Source organism: Adiantum capillus-veneris, chromosome 16 (assembly GCF_014529385.1).
Source record: "Adiantum capillus-veneris isolate H3 chromosome 16, ASM1452938v2, whole genome shotgun sequence".
NCBI classification, from domain to species: domain Eukaryota; kingdom Viridiplantae; phylum Streptophyta; class Polypodiopsida; order Polypodiales; family Pteridaceae; genus Adiantum; species Adiantum capillus-veneris.
In genome coordinates this window covers 100,478,457-100,502,691 of record NC_140946.1, presented here as the reverse complement: position 1 = coordinate 100,502,691, position 24,235 = coordinate 100,478,457, and the positions used below count along the sequence as shown (strand labels likewise).

Genomic DNA, 24,235 nt, shown 5'->3' with positions numbered 1-24,235 from the left:
CTTATGCCTGTCAAACATGAATACTGAACAACTGCGTACAAAGTCGTCCACATCCTTCTTGAGTCTCGGCCAAAAGAAGTAACGCTTCACACCTTTCAAGGTGGTGTCGATGCCGCGGTGACCCGTAAAAGGTGGACAATGGCACTCAATCAAAACCTTTTCCCTCAACGGCTGTGTGACGTACAACATCGTTTTCTTCATCAAGTAGCCATCCTGTATGGAATATCCCGCTACTACCTCCCCATTTTGTATTTGAGTGAATACATCGGAAAAATCCGGAACCTTGGCATACTGATCAACCATGTCCTCGAAGCTTCTATGATGAATCGTGGAGATAGCCAAGACTAGTGGTGAGTCACAAACGGGAGCGCATAACAATATAAAATACATTCGGATAAATAGATTTTATCACTTATTACTGAAGCCAAAGGATATAGAGAGAAATAGATAGAGAGAGAGATAGAGAGTGAGAAGATCGACACAGTACTGGGGACCAGAAGATGGGCTGGTTCCCCCCCCCCGTAATAGTATCTTTATTACTGAGGAGAAGTCTATACAAGCACTTGAACCGAACGTATTACCACGTTCGTTCTAGAATAAGACTTGATGGTTCCTGGAAGCCTTAGCTTCCGATTCCTAGGGCAAAACCCTATTCCAAGGAACTTCCGTTCCTTATTCCAAATCCTTGAGAACCAAGGTTCTCGCCTCTGGATCTCACCTTCCAGACTCAGGGCATGGCATCCCTGCAACTCTTTTCCAACTCTCTTTCCAGAGTCTGTTATCCAAAGTTTCGTTATCCGAGACTCTGTTAACTTGATTCCGTCTTCTCAAATTCGAGAAGAATAATCTTCCTAGAAATCAATCTAGGTATCTGTCCTTGTGCATAATCTTGCGCTGTTAGCCTAGAGGGTATTAAACCTCTTGTGTCCTCCCACATAGGGAATGCCCAAGTCATAGAGCATTAAGCTCGATGTCTTTCTTTCACAAACAGAGTTTGCGATAACATTAAAGAAGGTTCTTGTTTCGGGCTGTCGCTCAACGTAGGCGGACGGTTCCAATCCGAAGATTCCTTGTGCGGCGGCACTTCCTTCCAATCTTTTCCTCCTGCGAGTTATTACCACCAGCAGTGTTTTCCAGACGTCCATTAGAGTCTCTTCCTTACAATATCATAAAAAATGATTCACCTTGCGAGCATCAATGACGCCTTGCAAAATCTCAGGCAGATAGGATTCTAGCCATAGCATTTTTTGAACGTACGTTCAAACTTCGTTCACAATAGAGCGAACCCTCTTTGATTCTCAAGGATATTCTCCCATTTGTAATTCTTACCATTTTGAAATGGTTGGCGAATTATATTCTTACGAACAAAATAGTTCGAATTTATTCCAACAGCGTGTAAATGCTACTTGACCTGCTTATGGAGAAACATATACCGCAACCAAAAGTTGCTACTGTAATGGTAAAAGCACATAGCGTACTCAATGATCAACGACCATTAGAAAACCTCTTCTCCGTAGAGAAACTCAAATTCCTTCTACCGAACACATCTCAAATAGAGATTCTCGTGTCGGAATATCCTTGCGTACAAAAAGACGCTCAAGAGAGTATAACAAACTCTCGTCCAGTTCCTTGGCATAGGTCTGCATCTTCGTGTGTTATCCATGTACTCAAAAGTGTAGATAATTCTTAAGCTGTGTTAGAGCTTCAGTGAACATGGGAAATTACCTTCCCTTCGTAAGATCCTTAGAGCGAAGACGCTCAACTTGACGATCCCTTGGCTCGATCTTAGAGCAAAACCCGCTCATAAATAATCTAGGATTTTAATCCTTGGATTCCTCAAGCACAGGCCGTAGTCGTCGCTTGTTCCTTCCCTCGTAAAGAGAGTTCATTCACTTGTGTGAAAAGCACTACCATATCTTCCCTTACCGGGTAGGGGTGTTGGTTCATAAGGTACTCAAGCTTAATGAAAGCTTTTCTTTGCTAGAAAGCTCAGAATGGTTCCTTCATAATTTCCTACCCGCAGTAGCACGTAATCTGTTCGAGAAATTCCGGATACCAAATCAATAGTCGACCTTCCGGCTAGTTAAGCAAACCAATTCATCTCAGAAAACAACGTTTCAGTTTGATCCTGCTCTCATAAACACTCGAGAGTGGTAGTCCCGGTTAGACATAACCATATCTTGTGCAAAAGAGCAAACAAGCACAATGCACTTTATGATTTCCTCAAAGATGTAACTGTGATTGAAAACCTGGAGGGTCTTCTATTCAAGAACTCAGGAGTTAGATTGAATTCCCTTACTCCAAACTTTCTCTGGATAGCAATGTATCCTTCGAGGAGAGGTAACAAAAATTCATTGTTTCTGTGTTCAATGGTTCCCGTCCCACTGCGGGGATTAAAGTCTATGTACACTAAGGTGTACACTTTTAGCTTTTATAGCTGACTCCAACATCTGCTGCAAAGTATCTTGCAGATGCGTCTACAAAATTCGGGCAAAAGTCCTTCGTTAAATTTCATCATCTTTCCTTCCTCAAAGAGGATCAAGAGTGGAGCTACCTTGGCAAGAGTGAACCACTACTTGCTTGGACTGGCTCGTATTTCTATTGGGCAAACCGATCCCAATCTTCTTGGATGCCTTCCTCAAAAGCGTAGAGGAAAACAAAAATTTGTCGAAAAATTCGCCTTGAATTGAATCCAAGTCTTGTTGTAAGTTCCTTGCAGAGCTTTGGTATACCACCAAGTACTTGCAATCCCCTTGAGGTGTTTAATCACATGCCTCATCTTCGACGCTTTTTCAGAAATTGCCGTTTGCAAAGGCAACTTCAAACTTGTCGAATCAAAGCGGCAGCTTTTGGGGCATCTTCCCTTCCGTCAAAAGTATCAAACTTGACTAGAAGTGTTTCTAGGTCTAGAGACCTTCTTCATATCCTTCCCGGAATGACGGGATTTCATGGCTATAGTTCTGGATTTGCGTTCATGGATATTTTCTGGATTCTGAAGAATCTCGAGCATTCCGCTCCTTGGATTCTCTAGGTTCTTGAGCATCATGCTCTTGTCGCCTTCTCAGAGAATCCCAAGCCTTGTGTCGACTTCTTGCAGAGAGAAAAAAAAATTCCAACTCTGCGAGCTTTTCCTTGCAGGACTTAGGGTTCCGCCTGCTTACTTCTCTCTTGGCTTGTCATGGCTTCTTCCCGTATCTTCCCAGAGTCGTCCTCCTTTACAGAGAAAAAGAGAAGACCATGCTCTGATACCACTGTCACAAACGGGAGCGCATAACAATATAAAATACATTCGGATAAATAGATTTTATCACTTATTACTGAAGCCAAAGGATATAGAGAGAAATAGATAGAGAGAGAGATAGAGAGTGAGAAGATCGACACAGTACTGGGGACCAGAAGATGGGCTGGTTCCCCCCCCCCCCGTAATAGTATCTTTATTACTGAGGAGAAGTCTATACAAGCACTTGAACCGAACGTATTAACACGTTCGTTCTAGAATAAGACTTGATGGTTCCTGGAAGCCTTAGCTTCCGATTCCTAGGGCAAAACCCAATTCCAAGGAACTTCCGTTCCTTATTCCAAATCCTTGAGAACCAAGGTTCTCGCCTCTGGATCTCACCTTCCAGACTCGGGGCATGGCATCCCTGCAACTCTTTTCCAACTCTCTTTCCAGAGTCCTCTTCCCGCAGAACAACTCTGCTTTCCCAGACACGAAGTCCTTACTTGGGAATCCCAACTTCCGGATCACAACTTGAGAGACTACCTCTCTCCGATCCATGGATCTACTTCCCAAACTCGGGTACGAAACCCTTGGGCTGATCTGGCTCTAGTTCCTCAGAGCGCTTTTCTCCTACAGAGGCTCATACCTTCCTCTGCTCCTACTTCCTCACTAAGAGGAAGTACACCTGCAAACAAATACTCAGAGTTCATAACATGAAAATCGTAACCTTCAAAGTCTCGACGCTGGAAACACAACTCCGTTCTCGAAAAGCAATTCCCCGGAAGAGATCTCTCCATAGAAAATCCTCTCTTCCAATCCTACACACAAAAGAGGTGTGTTCTCGGGTTCCTTCTCGTAAATCAGCCCCGTCTACGACGTTTATGGGCTGAAAACAGAGAAAAACAGCAACTTGTCGCGATGGAAACACGCTTCGTAGGCACTTCTTCGCGAGGGAACTCGCGCACTGGGTCTTGGCGACATCTGGTACACTTGGGGCAGCCATGGGCATCACCGGCAACGTCTTCTTTACGGCTGAAATCTGCAGCAGCATCTCCGCCTTGCAAAGATTGGTCCTCCCCTCTGAGTGAGGGCATGTGATGCTTTTATAGCTCGTAGCCACGGGCACGAATAGCTGCTCGCGTAGAGATCGCGGCCGTTTTTTTTTTTTTTTTTGGGTTTTTTATTGTTCTGCCAGAAAAAGAGAGAGAGAAAACGCTGGCTGATCTGTTGCCTTATTTATCAGATGGCTGCCCACTTATTAAGTGGGCGGCCGGCGTATTTTAAAAAATAGTCTGAACCTGCCCAAAAACTCAATAAAACCTTATAAGTTAAAAACAATGCTTTCACAGCACTTCCCAGGCGTCCCTGGATGCAATCACATACACAGTTGCAATGCAGACATAGACTTCCTCACAGGAAAGCATCTACTTTCCCGAAAAGCAATTCTGCTTTCTCAGAAAGCATCTGTTTTTCCTCAAAGTTTCCTCAGAACCCATCTTCATTCAAGTGCTTGCTTTTTCCTTGTGCACAATTCTAACACAGTTCGGAATTTCCTCTCGACTATGGATATCCCCTTTCCGATGCACCCGTCACCACCTTGTGACGCATCAGGAATTACCCATCACCTAGTCCTTCCTACGGAACTTACAGTACAATCTCCTTCGCGATGCTCTATGTCACCCATCCTATGACGCATCAGAGATGTCCGTTCCCGGATGGTCGGATACTTCTTTCCGATGCTCCCTGTCACCCATCCGATGTGACTTATCAGAAGCACCCGTTCCTGGTGGCCTTACAGATATTCCCTTACGCACTAGAAATATTTTGTACTCGGATGTCTCCAGTGAGAAAAACCCTCTCACTTATAAATCCAATAATTCAGTTAAAATTATTTTTCTGTCAGATAAAGCCAATTTCGCAACACGGCTTCTGAGAAAAGCATCTGCCACCAAGTTTTTTAGTCCCTGAACATGGACAATCTGAAAGTGAAACTGTGACAAGATGTTAGCCCACCGCGTCTGCTTTTTCGAAAGCTGCTTCTGTGACAAGAAGTAGCGTGAACTCTGGTGATCAGTGAAGACCGTGAAATCGGCTCCGAGTAGGTTTCACTTTGCCCCAAGCTCGGCAAAGTTCTGTACTTTCATCAATGAGGCTTGGGTCAATACCCATGCAATCTGGTACCGGTCTTGCTTTCATCTTGCCTTTTCTACCACGTTCCTCTGCTGCTCTCGAACTCTCTGGCCTGTCTTCAGTCTGTTCTTGCGGTGCCTTTTTGAGGCACTTTGCGGAGATGTGCCCTTGTTCCCCGCAACCAAAGCACTTCCCTTCTTTGATGTAATTGGCTCTTTCTCGAAGAGTCAGTCGGGGTCGTGTATCCTTATCCTTCTTGTCTTGGGAACTCTTTGTCTTTCTACTTTCATTGTTGGAGGTCTGTTGGGTTCTTTGAGTCAAGATCTCATCAGTGGGGTAAGTCAAATTTCCCGAATGTATCAAGAAACCCCGTTTCGCATGACCCATTAATTCTTGGATAGAATTTTACTTGTGTTCTAGGCAGTAGTCTTGGATCCCCGTAGGGAGTCCGCAACAAAACCGCTCAATTTGTTCCTTAAAAGAGACCTTAAATGAAGAGGTTGGTAGAAAAGAGTCCCAAAACCTCTCGCAATAAGCGTCCAAAGAATCTACCTTGGTCATCCGGAGATGATTCCAAGGGGTTCGTATATCTCTTGTAAATTTCAACCATTTGACTAGAGCTCAGAAGAAGAGTGGACCACCATGTTCGAGCATTTCCTTCAAGAAAAGATGCAGCCCTCCTAATCTTGGAGTGCTTTGAGTAGTGCCCTCCAGAGAAGGCTATGTCAAACTGTTGGATGAAGGCCAAAGCCCTCAGAGCATCTCGGAATCCAGAAAAGGATTCAAATTTTATCGACTATCCACCTTCTTTGAATTCTTTTGCTTTCTTGCTTTTGTCTTCGAGGAAGTCATATTGGTTGGCTCTGTAAAAGTGCTTGTTCTTTGCATAAAACATATGGTCATCGGAGTCGGAATTGTCAGAGGACGACTCCTCCGTAGAGCTATTAGAAACTGGGCAAAATCTGAATTTCTTTGCCTTTTTTCTTGCCCTTTCCAAAGCTTTGCTTTTTGCTTCGCTTTTTACCCTTTCTGTCCTCCTCGCTCGAGTCCGAAGAGCTAGAAGAACTGTCGGAAGAAGAGGAAGAAGAAGAACTGGGTAGTCCTTCAAAGCGTACACGCTTCTTCTGCTTTCTTGCAGATGAAAAAGAAGATTGACGGCCCAATTAACTAGGGTAGTCAGTCCCCTTCTTGCACTTTTTCACTTGCTTTTTGGATTGATTGTTCGCGTCCAAAAGCTGACTGGTTTGGGTCTGAACCACCTCTTGTAGTTCTTGTTCTGTAAACATCCTTGGAGAAGGAGGTTTCTTGAGTGTTGGGGTTTTTCAACTTGATGGTAGATAGAACCAAAACATAAGTAGAGATTCGAAACTTTTTGACAAGCAAAACATAAGAAGTCATTGGGAGCCAATGGCCAAAGCGCAAAACCCGAAAAATCGTGACTTTTGGGAGTCTTTTAGTTTTGGCTTGGGTGGAGTAGAATATCCATGTCATACTTCCTTTTTGCCCAGCATATGGTAAGTATGGTATTTCAAACCTACGTGTATGGAAAAAAGTATGTTGCTTGGTTACCTGCCTTTGCATGTTTTTCTGTTTATTTCTCGCTTGGTGGATATAGGTGGCCAGCGGGGATCTAGTGGAGGAGAAGGGGTGTTGGGGCCCGGGGGTGGGCGGGAAGGTTCTCAATCTCATCTTCCGCTTGTATGCAGGTTGAAGGGCTTGTTGATCATTTCCAAGGATGGCTAGAGGCCATCTCTCTCCTGGTTTTTTGGTGCAGAGTCTCTTTGTGATGGTGGTGTTTATTCTGTTGGGATGCACGTCATTAGCTTCTACGCAATAACTGTGTATGTGTGCCTTTAGTAATTTAGGTTCCATCAGCCGGGGTCCCATAAGTGTTGGGGGTTAGGATTTTAATCCTGCCCATTGAGGAGATAAGGCTTTTGCAGATGGGCCACCAGCTGGCTCTATGGCTCACTTATTTATTCACATTTTAGTGGTTGGTACTTTAGTCCTTTGTATTTTCTTTAAACATTTCATTCTCCCCCTCTCTACCCCCTTGAGAGGGAGGAAATAGCTGTTTTTGTATCTATAATGGACTACCAAATGTAAGTGACATCATCATTTGGTCCCAACCAACCAATTTACAGTGTTTTCCTTTAAAATAACAAAGAAAACTTGTTCTTCTCACAGCATTGAGCATGAAAACATGATTTCATCCGCCTCTGATAGCACATATGCTTACGACAAGAATTTGATTATTTTTGCCATAGATATTTTAAATGAAGAACAATTTGCCCGCCTTTAATTATTGATCTTTGTATGTGTATGTAGTCCACAAAGTAGCCAAGCAGGCTCTACTACCATGTAATGTAACAGGAGGATCTCTTTGCCATGTGGCCACCTATGGATGTGTGTCAAACAAACTATCTGACCAGAGCCACCATCCGGCAGCACACCCCCTAGCTGAGTAGCAGCCAAGGATGTAGGGACCTATGAGAGTGTTCATTCCATAACACCCGCTTTAACCCGTTCGGGTTTACGCAAGCCTAGCCTCATGGGCTCTGCATCAGCAGTGGTCATCATCATGATTCATATGAGGGCTTGGCCTGGCTGCATTGGCTGTGTTCACACTAACATCGACCTGGACGCTAGACACTGTTATCCTAAACTAGGTGTTCTTTTCAATGACATTTGTTTGGTGTGATCTTTTTTTTCGCTTGATTTTTATGGATCGTTCGATGAAGTTAGCACTGATTAGTGAAGTAGCACTGCAGTTCGTTGACTGTGCTTATGAGTTTTAAATCGAAAGAAAAAAGTTGTGTTAAATAGTCACAGGGTTCCATTTTGAATTGATCTTGTTTGCCCACAGTCTCAACTCAACTGTCTGCCCTTGACATCTTTTCTGGACTCAATTGTTTCCACTGCTTATATGCTAGCTCTGTGTACCTTTGATTTCGCAGGATGGTTTTCTTGGGACAAAATCCACTCTATTGAACAACGAGCTTTGCCAGAATTTTTTGATGGAAACTCACTTTCCAAGACTCCCAAAGTTTATAAAGAATACAGGGATTTTATTGTCAACAGATACAGGGAACACCCTCAGAGGTCTCTTACCTATTCCGAAGTACGCAAAATGCTTGTAGGAGATGTAAATTTGATAAGAAAGGTGTTTGATTGTATTGAGTATTGGGGTTTGATAAACAACCATACTGCAATTGAAAACAAAAATCAAACGGCTGCAACAGACAGTGCCCATGCCTCACATATGTCGGGGAACATTCCTCCAGGTATCCGTATAGTGTATCCGTGCAAGATAGTGCATCCTAAAGGCCAAGTGCCATCAAACGAAAGACCAGCAAGTATATCAAATCTGGCCTCGCACAAGGATCTGTTTACAGGTTGGTCCCCTATGAATTTACAGGCCGTGCCTATTGAAGAGTCCATTGACAGGCAGGCCTCACAGAGCTGCAGCAACTGTGGAATGAATGGTGAAAGCAAATGGTTTGAAAATAAGAAAAAGGTTAGTATCCACACTCAGCCATGCAGTCTTGGATTTCCTTTAATCACTGCCATCTGAAGAGCTTTGTTAGTAACAAGTTACCTTCAATAGTTTGCTGCATCACCAGTGCCTTAAACTAAATCACACTTTTGGAAGGTGATATACTGCTTCAAACGGGAAATTTAGAATGACCTACCAATCATGCACTAGCTTTCTGCTATGAGAAGCTTATTTAAGTTGTCTTTTTTGATGTTATAACTTTGACTCGGCCAATACATGTTTTATGCTGCCTTCTCTGTTGGCTTAAGCTTGTAATGCCAACTGCTTTTTTCCCTTCTTTTGCCTTACATTATCGTATATTTTAATGCAGACAGGGTTTATACTTTGTGAAGCTTGTTTTTCAGCCGGAGATGGTTATTTGAAGGATGACTTCACACTGGCAGAGACAACTAGTGAGTCAGAAAGAAATCATCTTGCCTGGACTAAGGAAGAGGCGCTTCGTCTACTTGAAGCCATAGAGAAACATGGAGAAAACTGGGATCGTGTGGCACTCCATGTAGGAACAAAATCAAAGGCAGAGTGCATCATGCATTTTATGAAGCTGCCATTTGGAGATCAATTTTGCAGTGGCATTATGAGTCTAGACGCTCTGGCCGCTTCAAGAAGTACAGATGAAACCATTGTGAAAAACACTAAGGTAGAGCAGAGGGATAGTAAAGGTGGGGGGGAAGCTCTTGAATTGCATGACAATGAGGAACTTCTTGAATCGATAGAGGATGCTGATGGACCACCTACAAAATGGAGGCGTCTGAATCCGCTAGCCGATTCAAGCAACCCTATTTTGGCTCAGGTTAGGATATGCAGGCTCAGCCACTATGGATATAATAATTAATCAGGGGACTTTGCAAATGTGCTGCATCGTTTAGTTGCTTTTTTAACCATCCTTATGAGGGTATTGAATTTCCTATCACACTCCTGTGCTAGGTAGCTTTTTTGTCTGCTATGGTGGGCCCTCGGGTAGCCGCAGCTACAGCGCAAGCAGCTCTGATGGCTATTTCAGAGGACGACCCTGTTGCAGCTCAATTTTTGTCTGCTGTACAACCTGGTCACAAAGACCCTTTTCTACCAACTACAACCAGGTAAGTGCCCCTTCAACTGAACCTGTTGAAATAATTGATCTTTTTAACTAATTTTGACAATTAGACCTTGTTTAGTAAGGACAGCTCCAAAGCAGATGAAGAGAAGAAAGAGGATGCTGTAATGCGCACTGAAGGTAAAGCCTTCTTTCATGCGGAAGATTTATTCAGTTGATTTTATTTTTTTTTGCTGAATCTTAGTGGCAAGGTGGAGCTTCAATATCTTGAATCACTGATTATGTGTTGCATCGCATGTCCTACAGTGGTTTTAGGCTTTATTTTGTAAGGTGTGTAAACTAACTCAATTGGTCAGGTGGCCTCTTTTGAGCCTAACCATTGGAAAATTGGGAAAACTTTTGAGCAGAAGGATATTCCAGTAAGAGGTTTTGTGATATCTCTGCTGATAGATTGCTTTCTTGAAGTGCCTAGTGGCAGGCATGATATCAGGAGTAATTTCTGAGGTGTGATTGCCCAGGTTAATGGTACAGATTAAAAAAACCTTTAAATTGTTTTGGTGCACAACTCTTGCTGCTGTATGTGCAACTCTGCAGTTTTTTGCTGCCTCCTGCTCTATAGGCTGGCATGGACACTGGCCTGAGACCCCTTTGTCCGCTTATTTTTTGCTGTGTCCGTGGTTTTTTCAAGATTGTGATCAATTCCTTGTTTGGGCTAGTGTGTTTTCTCCGGATTGGCCTTCGTCTTGTTGACGAGTCTTCTTCTTACTTATGGTATGCATTTCTCCTAGCTTTTTTTTGTAGTCCTTGTGCGTCAAGATTGTGTCAACTTGTTGTTTGATTGAATGTGTTTCCTTGAGATTGGCCTTCATGTGGCTGACGAGTCTTCTTCTTACTTGTAATATCATGTCAGTCTTCTCTTTGTTAGAAATCAACATGTGTTGCCATGACACATTAACATGTACACTTACTTCCCAGCGTAGGTAGTGTCCGGAGGGAATGATGAACATGGGAGGCACTTTAGGGACAGTAGACCCGAATGGATCTGCTGAACAGGCAGTGTGGAGCCACACAGACTTGATTATAACAAACTTTGACAATACAAAATTTCAAATGGGTTCAAAATAAGATTCTATCCCCTACACAAGGAGGGACTGAGTTCCCTCTAGAGAAGTACTGTCTCTTAAGGGAGGCGTCCCTGGTGGAAATTTTTTATTTATTATACTTCAACAAGGTCACAACGGTGCTGAAAAGAAACCATCCGAAAGCATTCGCCTGTTCAACAGTAGTAACTTGCAAAAAGCATCTGCGTGTGGACAAGCTGGTGCATGTCTATGAGAAAAAAGCAGTCTCCATCTGGTGTCCTGTCTGGCCATATTATCATGCTGTTTTCAGTCCAATTCAGTACTATTTGTGATGTTTTTCATTGCCTTGTCATGTGACTTGCAAGTTTTAGAGGCTCTACCACTTATGGAACATGCATCAGTTGGTTACCTTATTATGAAAGCAAGCTTACCTTTGAACTGGAAAAGAAAGCTTTTACCATGAAGCCAAACTAGATTTACATTGAGTGAGGCTTGAAGCCAAGGACTTGTCCCAAGCTGACTGAAGTCCTCAACAACATGAAACCCTATAGTTTGATGAAAGGTGGTTTGGATGTTTCCAAACTGGCCATACTTCTACACAATGCCTTTCAATCTTGGAGGAATCAACATCCAAGGCTAAGAAGTTTGATTGATACAATGTGTTTATGGTGTGTCGGTGCATAACTCTTCTAAAGAATTATGCAAAGCACGCTTTGATCTTCTTTGATCCCCAAGCTAGATAACTTCCTCTCTTTTGGTTTTTTTAAAGTACTCGGAAACGACTTTATCAACTTTGGATAACAATTGAAGCAGAGCTAGCGACATGCGATACTAGTTCACTAATTACCTTCCAAGGATATCGTGGACCTGTTGATCTCCACATTATGAAGCTTGCAAATTATGATGCTCTTCTTGTCATGCCCATGGCATGACAAGGTAGATGCTAAAGATGCAGTTCGACAGTGGATCAATACCATACAACACCGTGACAAAAAGGTCACTTTGAAAGTTGGGCTCTTTACGGAATCTCCTTGTAGGGACGCTCTAATATTCTTTTGGTTGTGTATATATATGTTTCCTTTCAATAGAAATTATATGTTTTGAAATTGAAGACTTGTTAAGTTTTGTTAAATTCTCTTGATCTGTGATACGTGGTCTACCAACCTGTCTTAGATGGTCTTCTAATGCGTGAAAGCGGTCTTTCTCGGCCCACTTCAGACAATGTTATGGCTAAGTAGCCTAGACCCTGCTTAACAGTCATGTGTCATTGCGAGCCCCATCTTGATTGCTCGATGGCATCGACCCATTTAACCGTCGGAAGTCATCCCATGACCTTGTTAGAGTTCAGACTTCTCTCTGGATTCATCCAGTTGGTAGTTTGTGGCTGTGCCTAGCCAGTGTGAGATTGTTTTCTCATACCGGGTTGTGTTTAAAATTTAGCCATGCTTAGCCTTGGGTTTTGGCTTGGTTCCATGGCCATTTAGGCTCTTGTATCCCTAGGCTATTTTTCCCAGCAGTTCGCATGCCTTCCCCAAGCCCTACATGCCTGTAGACTCCATTTCTGGCGCTTATCCCTATTTTAGGGTATTTTTACCAGGTCGTTGGGGCTGAGGGCTGGCAAGAGGAGTTGCAGATCGCTTTGTTCTAGGTATTCTTGGGGTGCTAGCCAGTGTTGTGGTCGAGCCAGTAGTCTCATGTGGAGGAGCAGTTGGCAGTGCCGGTTAGCAGTCGTAGTTGTGTGTACCTCGGGTCTATCCATTAGGCATGTCAGTTCTATGCCAGACCACCCTTGGTCACTTGTATGAGCAGCTTGTTATCAGCATGGAGAGCCTTTCCTAGATCTCTCTCTCTCTCTCTCTCTCTCTCTCTCTCTCTCTCTCTCTCTCTCTCTTCTATCCAGACTATCACAGGATAGGGAACATACTGAGTATGGACGACACTTGATAGATATGGGGACTGCACATGGATTGGTCATCTTGAATGGCCTAAAGAGATTTCCCGATGCGGGGGGTTTTACATGCTTTCCACACAGACATGGAGCCAGCACAATGGATTATGTCATGGCACAGCCGAGTCTCATTTCTAGTATCCAGGATCTCACGGTTGGACTCAGACCTGTTGGGGTGGCAGTGGATCATACTCTTGTGTGATCACTGACCATCTCTTTCCAGTTTAGTGTAGCACACAAGCCATTGGCAGCAGTTCCTACCTTCACATGGGAGATGGACTCTGTATACATAAATGGAATCTACAGCCACTTGTGTACAGAAGAGCCAGGGCGACCTCTGGAGGAGCTTACTACTATACTGACACAGACATTACATGATGCAGCAGCAGAGGCATACCCACACACCCAGCCTGAGCAGTGACGCCGGTCTGGGAGCATGCCCCAGAACAGCTGGTATGATGAGGAATGCCGCGAGACTAGAGCTAGACTTCAGAGGGAGGTGCTTTTAGGGGACATCACTCACAGTCACAGATTGACTTCCGGCGCCTAGTGCGGCGGAAGAAGAGGGCATTTTTGGCTCGCCTAGAGCAGGACCTATACCAGCTATTCTCGAGTCAGGACTCACGTGAGGCATGGCGGCTCTTTCATGAGCACTCTCCCCCCCTGCCATTACCTCTACAGAGGCTTGAGGCGAGTATGCGTCGTCTCTGTACACAGTGCCTGGACAGCCGCCCCTTCTCGACCCCAGATCCATGCCCCCACACATGTGCTTTTTTCACCGCTGAGATGGTGAGGAAGGCCATCGACAGGATGAGGACTGGGAGAGCATATGATCATGATGGCTTAGTGGTTGAGCACTTCATGCATGTCAGAGATCTACTAGCAAAGCTTCTAGCGGTTATGTTTAACCGTGCCATGTGTGAGGGCTTGCCTGATACTTGGAGCCTATCTACTATTGTACCTATCTTCAAGTCAGGAGACCCTATGGAGCCTGGGAATTATCGCAATATCATGATTGGACACACATTGGCACGGTCGTACGCATCCATTCTTGAGCAGCAGCTGAGCAGACGGGCAGAGAGAGGATACGCGCAGCTGAGCAGGCAGGGTTCAGGAGAGGTTTTTCTACTCTTGACCATATCTTGACACTCAGAGCCATCATTGAGGGGGGCAGATCACATGGGAGACGGATCTATTGTAGCTTTGTGGACTTCAGCAAAGCATTTGACACAGTACCCAGAGCTAGATTGATGCGCAGATTACACGAGCTGGGAGTGCCTACAGAGCTTATTTGGGGGGTCATGGCATTATACAGGTCAGTAGTGGGGCATGTACGCACTTCAGAGGGCCTATCTACATCGGTTCACTCCACTATTGGAGTGAAGCAGGGTTGCCCGCTCTCTTCTACTCTATTTGGTATGTATGTGGATGAGGTTTCTGACTACATTGAGAGAGATGGTGATAGAGGTGCATAGCTAACAGAGTCATGGATTCCACTATTGTTATATGTTGATGATATTGTGTTGATCTCCGACTCTCCGGAGGGGATGCAACGTCACTTGGATGCTTTGCATAGGTTCGCCCACGAAAGTGGTTTGTCTGTCAACCTTGTAAAACCAAGGTCATGGTATTTAATACCACCCCACAGTGGATCTGGAGGTCAGCGCCCACATTCACATACGGCCAGGAGACGGCGGAGTATACAAATGCTTACTTACCTTGGAGTGGTTTTCAGTGGACCAGCTTTTTCATTGAGGAGAGCAGCAGAGGCTAGATTGACGAGAGCCCACATTGGGTAGATTGGAGAGGATGTGTTCACATGTTCAGTTTCAGGAGCCTCGGACGAAGCTCTGGCTCTTTGACACTTTGGTGGCTTCTGCATTGCTCTATGGAGCTGAGATTTGGGGACCTTCATTGGACCACTATGGGAGGACAGGTCGCACTGATGGATGGGGGGACATGGAGAAGCCACTAGTCTCTATGATCTCACGGCTCATTAGAGCCAAGGCTTCAGTACCACGTGCCATTATCCTGGTAGAGCTAGCTGCCCCCCACTAGTGGTGGAGGCGCTCACCAGATCTCTCTCTTTGATACACCGCATGTGGGAACTTTCTAGAGACAGATATGCCCGCCTTGCACTTGAGTCCTCTCGACAGTTAGCCATATAGGGAGGTACAACATGTTGGTATGGGGAGATGACATCATGGTTTTAGGCGCATGGGTTTAGCATAGACAGATTGCCCCCCTTCTAGTACTCACTGGATGCACCCTCTCTGACTCTTACACAGTCTGAGACGACCAGGCTCATCCGCCAGGACTAGACTCAGCCAGACACCAGGAGGACATGGATACAGCCAGCACAGGAGTTGGGCACGAAGATGGATTTCTACAGAGAGCATCTTCTCCAGCTTACGGAGAACGGTTTTGTGACGAGGCCCACATACATGAACACCCACTTGTCTCATGGGCTACAATGTGCTATTGGCTAGATACGCACATCTTCACACTAGTTGCGGATTGAGATTGGGAGATACTGTGGAGTACCGACAGAGGCCAGGACATGCCTCCTGTGTGACATAGAGCCTGAGACAGAGTTGCACTACACTTGCCACTACCCCGTCTACTACGAGATACGTGGCCGCTTCCATTGCTTGTTCAGAGAGGGCTTCGGACCACTCTCCAGAGTCATGCGATACGAGGATTAGAGATGCTTGGGTCTGTTTTTGCTCGAGCTGCACAGACACAGAGAGAGCCTGATGAGGGGAGAGGCTAGCCAGTCTCATAGACGGATCACACTTCTTTAGAGCAGACACTGGACACCCGAAGGAGCTACTACCACAGGTGAGCTCGTCGCCTCACACCAGAGGCACACTGATCGACCGAGCGACCGAGCTAGGGAGATCCAGACACCCACGACTGCGGAGGACTACACAACATCGACAGAGGCTGCATCAAAGGATTCGGATCACTTTGGCCCAACATGCATGATGCCCGGTCAGGCTATTGACCATGGAGGAGATTGATGGGATCCGCAAGCGACCAATGCTGGATCTTTTGTGATTTAGCTATCCCACCTAGCTACTTAGCTCACACCTAGCAGTTTAGGATTCCATAGTATTTTATTTTGTCATTTTTGTTACTCTGACCTTGTATCAGATCCACCACATTGTAACTTTTTGGTCTCATAGGTCACTTTGGCCTTTTGAAGATGTTAATATAACATTTCATTTCATTTCTCTCTCTTAGCGGCAGCCAGGATTGAGCAGGAAGGGGGATTTCCTATCTTGGGGGGAGTTCTTGGCTATAGCTCTGGAGCGTTCAGTGACAGTGTTTGCTCTGTTCCAACATGGGGTTGAGTCAGTTTGTCACCTCAGAGCGTACTTTTGAGGATACTTCTGGAGCTTTCAGTGATAGTGTTTGCTCTATTCCGACATGGGGTTGAGTTAGTTTATCATCAAGCGTACTTTTGAGGATACTCCTCTTTTAGAGGGCTTTCCAGGTTATTATCTTCAATCGACCACCGAATACCATGCTTGGTGTCTTCTTCAAAAAGGCGCCATGCCCCATTGGAGTCTTGGCTAAAGAACAACTTGTATAACGTGAATATGTGATCCAGAGTAGCAAAACCTCTTCTGAAACATGCCTGCCCTCGTACTCTTACGTACTCTTACGCCCTCTCTCTCTCTGCCCAATGGCTGAGCTCGTGCTCGAGTACAGAAGCATAAAGCTTAGCCAATGTGTGGCATATCATGATGGTACGATAGTTACCAAGCAGCATAGGATCCCAACCTTGAATATCGGCACAATGATATTGGAACTCCAACTCTCAGGGAAGCCTTCACAAACAGCTCTGTTAAACATGTTTGTCAGCAAACGTGCAGATGTACCTTGTGCATGGCGCAAATGTTCAGCAACCAGCCCTTCATGGTCATGTGCTCTACCTATATGCAGTCTATCAATGGCATCATGTATCGTGCTCTCAGTAAAGAACATATAGATGTGAGGATGGGCCCCTGATGGCAACGGTAGGGAAGGCTGAGCTGGCACTGTATATAAACTAGTCGCATACTGCCCCCGAGTATCCGTAGAGGTAATGGGTATGGAAGCTTGCCGTTGTTCAAAAAGGCGCCATACCCCATTGGAGTCTTGGCTAAAGAACAACTTGTATAACTCCTGCTCAAGTCGGGCTAGAAAGCTTTTCTTCTTTCGTCTCACAAGGCGCCCGAATGTTATGAGTGACTGTCTGTGTGTAATGATCCCTGCCGCTACTCTGTGTAGTCTGGTCCTCATCTCTCGACATTCATCGTTGTACCAGCTATTCCAGGGCCTAGTGGCCTTACTCTCTCCCATCGCAATGAGAGTGGGGAAAAGGCTGTATTTTCAGCTGCATGAAGAGCGTCTGTAGACTGCTGCGTTAGTTCTGTCAAAGGTACCTCCATATCCACTGTTGATAGCAATCTGAATTTTTCAGCTGTGTATACCTCTTCGGTCTGCTTTGTAAAATGATATCTGGGGTGTGAATGACCCTGTTGGGTAGCCATGGACTGTACAGAGTAGCGACAGTCTTGCGTGATCAATGGCGGCCACGATAAGTCACAGTGAAACTAAGAGCTCCCGAATGTGTGGGATGAGGTCAAGCAATGCAAGTACATAGTCTACCATGCTAGAACCATTGTGATATGTATAACATGTAAACCCTCCTGAGAGTGTCCATCTAGCTATGCCATTAAGTATGGCTAGTACATGCGTAGCCCCCATCTCTAAAAGATATTTACCATATGCTATGCATTTGCCTTTATCTTGTGAGACTCTCTCAATCCCAAGATTCACGTTATCATATTCACAAAAATCTGTTGTTGATGTATCAAAAAAGGAAGCTTGAAACGATTCTATCCTTGCATTAAAAGTCCCCATCAGGCGGCAAAACATCTCTCATTCTAGAGTAATGCATTATATCATCATCCATGGTCGTGTATGGGGACTGCTCAGTTGGACCAGCATAGACAGAGTTTGAAGGCGCAAAGTAACATATTGCAATGTACAATGGGTGGTGGTCTTTTGTCTGCACTCTAATCCACATATAACGGGCATGTTCATCCTTCTTCATTATGTGTATGATATCGTCAACTCCTCTTTGTAAAGTACAGCAACCTCTCCTGACCCTCTCAAAGCATTTCCTCGGGGCTTTTCCTTGCCAGTGATTCCCATTTGTATCCTAGAACGATAGGCAAGGTGCCTTTCCCATATTGATGAGTTTCTGTATACAAGACTATATCTCGTCTGTTATGTCCCGCTTCGAGGGAGAGGGGATCTAGCCCAGACGCCGTCGAGATGGATGTCCAATGTTCGAGCGGACGAAGTGTGAACCCGGCTAGTGTGGCCGGCCATTATTATAAAAGGGAGGCCAAGGCCTCATTTGCAGTTATCGACCCCCACTGGCAGAGTGCTAGTGGTTAGCCCGCGAGGCTAGGAGTGCGCAAGGGCATCTCAAGGAGGTGAGGCCGGGTGGTATGGGACGCTCGGTCTCACAGATGCACGCCTATGTCCTCGGACGCTGGCCCCAGCACGGGGGAGCTGTTGAATGGTGGCTATGGTCGGGTAGTTTGTCCGATGCGTGTCTGTAGGCGGTCCGTGTAGCCAGGAGATCCATTCTCTCCGTTCATTTCATGGTATCAGAGCCGGCTTGGCTGCACGAAGGACTGTGTGCACACCTACGGGCTGGTTAGAGTCGGATAATCACTATTTTATGTAGTTTTTGATCATATAACTGTTTAATCGATATTTTCTTCTCATGAGCATGTTTGCAGGTGTAAATCAATTCTATGTTGCTGATTTTGGATAAAAATCAATAAATTAGCAGGTGAAAGTGTTGAAAATTAGAAGATTTATGTTGATTTTCCTGGTTTTCGATGAAAATCAGTAAATTTTTTGTTGAGTTGCTGATTTTACATTAAAAATCAGCATACAGTGATTTCATTCATCCTCTCAAGACAGCATACAGCAATCTAACGAGCAGGAAGTCAAAAATCAGGAAGTTATTTGTTAATTTGCTGATTTCTTTTGTGAATTCCGATGAAAATCTCTCTATGCTGTTTAATTTGCTCACTGGGCATTTAATTTAGCATAGTTTATTAAACTCCCTTTGTATTCCTCTCTGTGAAGTGCTACAGTGAGTAAATACAGAGAGAAAGAGAGAGAAAGGGCGCATTGATTCTCGTTGCAGTCTCCAATGTGGAGCGAAGAGAGGGGGCTGCTCTCAATATGCAGCAAAGAGGAGAGAGAGATGAGCTCTTGTGCTGCAGAAGAGGGGAGTGAGGTTCCGCAAGTGGACAAGAGAGAGAGCGCATGCAGCAGGTCCAGCGTGGACTTTTCTATTAGCGCTGGCTCCTATCTGGCGACCCCTTTGTGTGCTGGCCACGGGTGAGCACACGCTCGGGTATCCAATTTCTCTCTCCACGGGTCACCTCCTCTCACTGTTTGCGTTCGAATTTTTTGTTCCAGTGGCAGCTCATACTGCGTTGAGTTTTTTTTTAACCCACTTAAAGAGTTTAATTTAAGTGCCCCATTTTAAGTGTGGCCTGGACACTTTTAATTTTCTTAAAGTAAAGTATGAAATCTATGTTTCATTAAAACTCACTTACAGAGACTTGCAGAAGTTTACAGAGGACTTGATTTTGGCTTTCATGCTCCTCTCTTGAGCCAGCTCTCTCCCATCTGCTTGCTCCCGCGCTCCCTCCATCACCTGCTTGCCTTCGGATGCGTACGCCGACGTGTAGCCCTCTTCGAAGTTTGACTTTTCGCGACCGAAAAGTACAAAAAAGGTCCAGTTTCGCGTGAAACCTTCAGTTTTTCACGCACTTTGCCATGGATTCCTCCAGCTTGGATGTGCAGCGTGACGACGCACTAGGTAATGTTCAAATTCCGTTCAGGCATGCTTTATACACATGGATTACAAGTACCTATTAGAGCTTCGACCAACGTGTTACCGCTCTAGAAAACGCGAACGTTTTGACGAACATTCGCTTGGCCTCTCTCGAAGGGGTCGTGCAAGGGCTTAGTTCCCGACTTATCGCTCTGGAAAATACGGCTCAGTCGATGACTTTCTGTTAAGTAGGACATACCTCATGTATCTGTGTCGGTTTGTAATCATATTTTTGTAAATAACGGTTTTGCAGTACCAGTTGTTGTTGCTTTGGAAAGGTATAAAGATACAAAGTCTTCTGATGTTGACTTTTATCATTGTATACCATCTACTTGGTTTGATTCATTAGTGCTTGGTACTTCGTAAAAATGTATGCCATCTACTTGGTTTGATTCATTAGTACTTGGTACTTTATCATTGTATACCATCTACTTGGTTTGATTCATTAGTGCTTTGTACTTCGTAAAAATGTTTCATGTTCTTTTGTTGAACTTGGGGATTCTGACGAATCCGACCTTATCCGAGAAATCATGACTGATTTCAAGGATGTTTTTCTCGATGATCTACCTCTTGGCTTGCCGCCTTCGAGAGGAGTAGATCATGGCATTGAGTTGGTGGCTGGTAGTTAGCCCTTCTCAAAGCAACCCTATCGGTTTAGTAAATCCGAGGAGAACGAGGTTCAGCGATGATAGCTGAAAGATTATCTCGACAGGGGTTTTGTTCAGCCAAGTAAATCCCCGTGGGGAGCGCCAGTGTTACTTTCTTGAAAGAAGGATAACACTATGCGCTTTTGCGTGGATTACAAAGGGTTCAATAAACTCACTGTTAAGAATAAGTATCCGCCCCACACATGGACGATCTGATAGATCGACTCCATGGAGCGCTGTACTTTATGGAGATAGATCTGCAATCAGGCTATCATCAGATACGGATCAAACTGGAAGATATTCCTAAGACAGGTTTTCATACGCGTTATGGTCACTATGAGTTTTTGGTCTTGCCTTTTGGTTTGACCAATGCTCCAGCCACGTTTCAGCAGATGATGAATGATCTGCTGAGATCGTTTCTAGGCAACTTCATTGTTGTATTCTTGATGACATCTTGATCTACAGCCGAAGTTTGTCTGAGCACTTAGCGCATATACGTGCTGTTCTCAAAGTACTGAGAATTGAGAAGCTTTATGCTAAGGCTTCTAAGTGTGAATTCTTTAGGAAAGAGGTTTTGTACTTGGGTCACATCATTACTTGCGATGGAATTCGCGTCAAACCTAAAAAATTGGATAAAGTACTTGTATGGCTCTATGTTTGTTGCATGGACAGATCATCACTCCTTGTGCTATGTCTGGAATCAGGGTGATCTCAGAGGCTGGAAGGCTAGATAGGTTGAGCTTATGCAAGAGTTTGACTTTGAGATCCGTTATAGAAAAGGATCCAGCAATCGAGTTGCCGATGCACTCAGCCGGATTCCTGAGGTTAATGCCTTGTCTATGGCTGAAATCTCCACGGATTTCTATCTCTCTCTCCGAGGGCTATGTTGTTCTGATGGCCATTTTGGCAAGATATGGAACGAGGTCGAAGCGGGGCATGACTCGCTTACAGGCTTGGGTGATCCAGAGACCCAAGTGAGTCGTGCCGGAGGGACGAGACAGCGACAATATTCCATTAGAGGTGGACTATTGTTCAGAAATGGAAAAGTCTACGTGACAAAAGATTTTGTGCGAATGCCACGATGTTCCTAGCAGTGGGCACCTAGGTATCCAAAGAACTTTGGCTTTGGTCAAGCGATATTTCTATTGGCCAAGAAGGCGCTCTTACATAGAGAGCTATGTGAAGAGATGCGCTCAATGTCAGGTCAATAAGGCAGAGTGCCTTAGGAAAGCTGGCCTGCTACATCCATTGGAAATCCCAGATGCCAAGTGGCAGAGTATTTCCATGGACTTTATCGTTGGTTTGCCAAATACTAGTCGGGGCAATGACGCTATTTGGGTTGTGGTCGATAGACTCACAAAAATGGCGAAGTTTATATCAACGAAGTAATAGTAAAGAGCCATGAGTTGGCGGTTTTATTTGTCGATCAGCTTTATAAGCTGTATAGTCTGCCCGAGGATATCGTCAGTGATCGAGATACTAAGTTCATTGGCCGATTTTGGCGAGATGTGTTTGCTCATCTTCAGACGAAGCTGAGTATGTCGTCTTCTGACCATCGTGAGTCCGACGGACAAACTGAGAGGATGAATCAGATGTTAGAGGACATGTTGAGAGCCTATGTCTCTCACAGGCAGTCTGATTGGGAAAGATATCTTCCACAGCCAGAGTTTGCCTATAATAGTAGCAAGCATTTTGCTACTGGATTTAGCCCGTTCATGTTGACGTATGGATTTGAGCCTAAATCCCCAATTGCTATTGGCTTAGAGAAAGTCAAGGAACGCCAAGCTCGTGATTTCTTGTATGACATGCAATAAATGCTCGAATTGGCTAAGGATAGTATAAGAACGGCTCGTGATCGAGTCACTACTTATGCTAATCAAAAGAGATCTCCAAGGACTCTAAATGTGGGACAATGGGTCTATCTGAAGATACCCAAGGATTCCTAGACTATGCGAACAAGAAAGCATTATAAGCTTTCAGCTAGATATTGTGGTCCGTTCTTGATCACAAAGAAAATTGGCCAAGTTGCCTATAAACTGGCTCTTCTTTCAGATGTTAGTGTACATCCAGTGTTTCATGTGAGCCACCTTAAAGTAAAATTAGGCGAAGCCGACTTTGTTGTGCCTATCGAGGAAAATGTATGGCAAGATATGGAAACCGAGTATATTCCTCGAGAACCAGAGGCAGTTTTAGATCATCGTACCTGTCATTCGCGCCAAATGGCTTATGACGAGTACTTAATTAAATGGAAGGGTCAATCTGAAAGGTTTGCTACTGGGAATCAATTAGAGCTTTGAAAGCTCAATATCTCCACTTCATTGATGAGGACATCAATGGTTCTTAAGGGGGAAGTATGTTATGTCCCGCTTCGAGGGAGAGGGGATCTAGCCCAGACGTCATCGGGATGGGCGTCCAGTGTCCGAGCGGACGAAGTGTGAACCCAGCCAGTGTGGCCGGCCATTATTATAAAAGGGAGGCCAAGGCCTTTTTTGCAGTTATCGACCTCCACTGGCAGAGTGCCTGTGGTTAGCCCACGAGGCTAGGAGTGCGCGAGGTCACCTTGAGGAGGTGAGGCCGGGCGGTATGGGACGCTTGGTCTTACAGGTGCACGCCTATGTCCTCGGACGTTGGCCCCAGCACGGGGGAGCTGTCGGATGGTGGCTATGGTCGGGTGGATTGTCCGACGCGTGTCTGTAGGCGGTCCGTGTAGCGGAAGATCCATTCTCTCCGTTCGTTTCATCGTCCCTTGTACGTCTCCTCAAAAGCACCTATGTCTAATCAAAGTGACCCATTACAATTCCATACAGCAAAATTGAACATAGTCCCATAGGTCACGCACTGTCATGTACTCCGTTTCTCGCCACTGATTACTTTTCCATCTCTATAAACAACTCATTTACTTGCCTTTCAGGCCTCAATCACACGTGGCATGCATTCTGTCACGTGCACATCTAACCCTATGTGCATGTGACAAGCTGTAACTCCTATTTCATGCTGTAACTCCTATTTCTAGGGTTTAGGTCATCCTAGGAAGTGTTCTGGCGTCTTTGTGAGCCTGTATGCAGGACGTGCATGTCTAGGCACTTGGAGTAGCTGCATACCCTCTAATTGCACAACCCATTAGCATTAGCATCGGTACATAGCACCAAGCCTAAGCATTTGCACCGCATGGAACCATTTTCCCAACTGTGTGTGAACCACCTCTTACAGAGCATTTAATTAGTAAGAGATTCTTCAAATTCCCAAAATGGGGGTTTATTGGCAGCTTGCTCCACCTAGCATTAGGCAAGTATATATGCAACCCTTGGGCCACCAGTCTCAGGCAGAGGAGCAGTGAAGAAGAGCCTCTCAAGTACCAGCTGTACCGAGCACTTGGTGTGTTAACTAAATCAGCGTTTTCTCAGCCTTGCATCAGCGTTTTTTAGTCAGCAACATCAGCTCTTTTGCATCAGCATTCAGCCCTACCCTTGCTATCGATCTCAGCACCGTCGTCAGCAGATCCCCAACGTTTTTGCCTTTAGCCTGATGGCGCTTTTGTATTCAGCCATAGCCTCGCCGTACAAGCACCTCTACCAAGCATCGTCGTCGTCGTCGTCATAGCAAGTACATATTCATATTTCAGCCTAAGTTTAGCGATTCAGTTTCCAACACATGGGTCCAAATCATATGTAGGAAGCACCATTTGCCCCTCTCTATT

General features: G+C 45.0%; 1 protein-coding gene across 4 annotated transcripts in view; it reads left to right on the top strand.

The window, feature by feature from the left end:
- SWI3A (SWITCH/sucrose nonfermenting 3A) overlaps positions 1–24,235 on the top strand; it is a 73,758-nt gene that overhangs the window by 31,958 nt on the left and 17,565 nt on the right. For 3 of the 4 annotated variants that reach the window (XR_015184609.1, XR_015184610.1, XM_086485358.1), the window contains exons 2-5: positions 8,308–8,867; positions 9,217–9,696; positions 9,831–9,985; positions 10,061–10,119. Coding sequence is in view for 2 of the 4 variants with exons in the window: in XM_086485358.1 (XP_086341484.1) it covers positions 8,308–8,867; positions 9,217–9,696; positions 9,831–9,985; positions 10,061–10,119 (1,254 nt within the window). In the remaining 2 variants the exon portion in view is untranslated. The remainder of the gene's footprint in view (positions 1–8,307; positions 8,868–9,216; positions 9,697–9,830; positions 9,986–10,060; positions 10,120–24,235) is intronic. The other variant, XM_086485359.1, reaches the window with a different exon arrangement.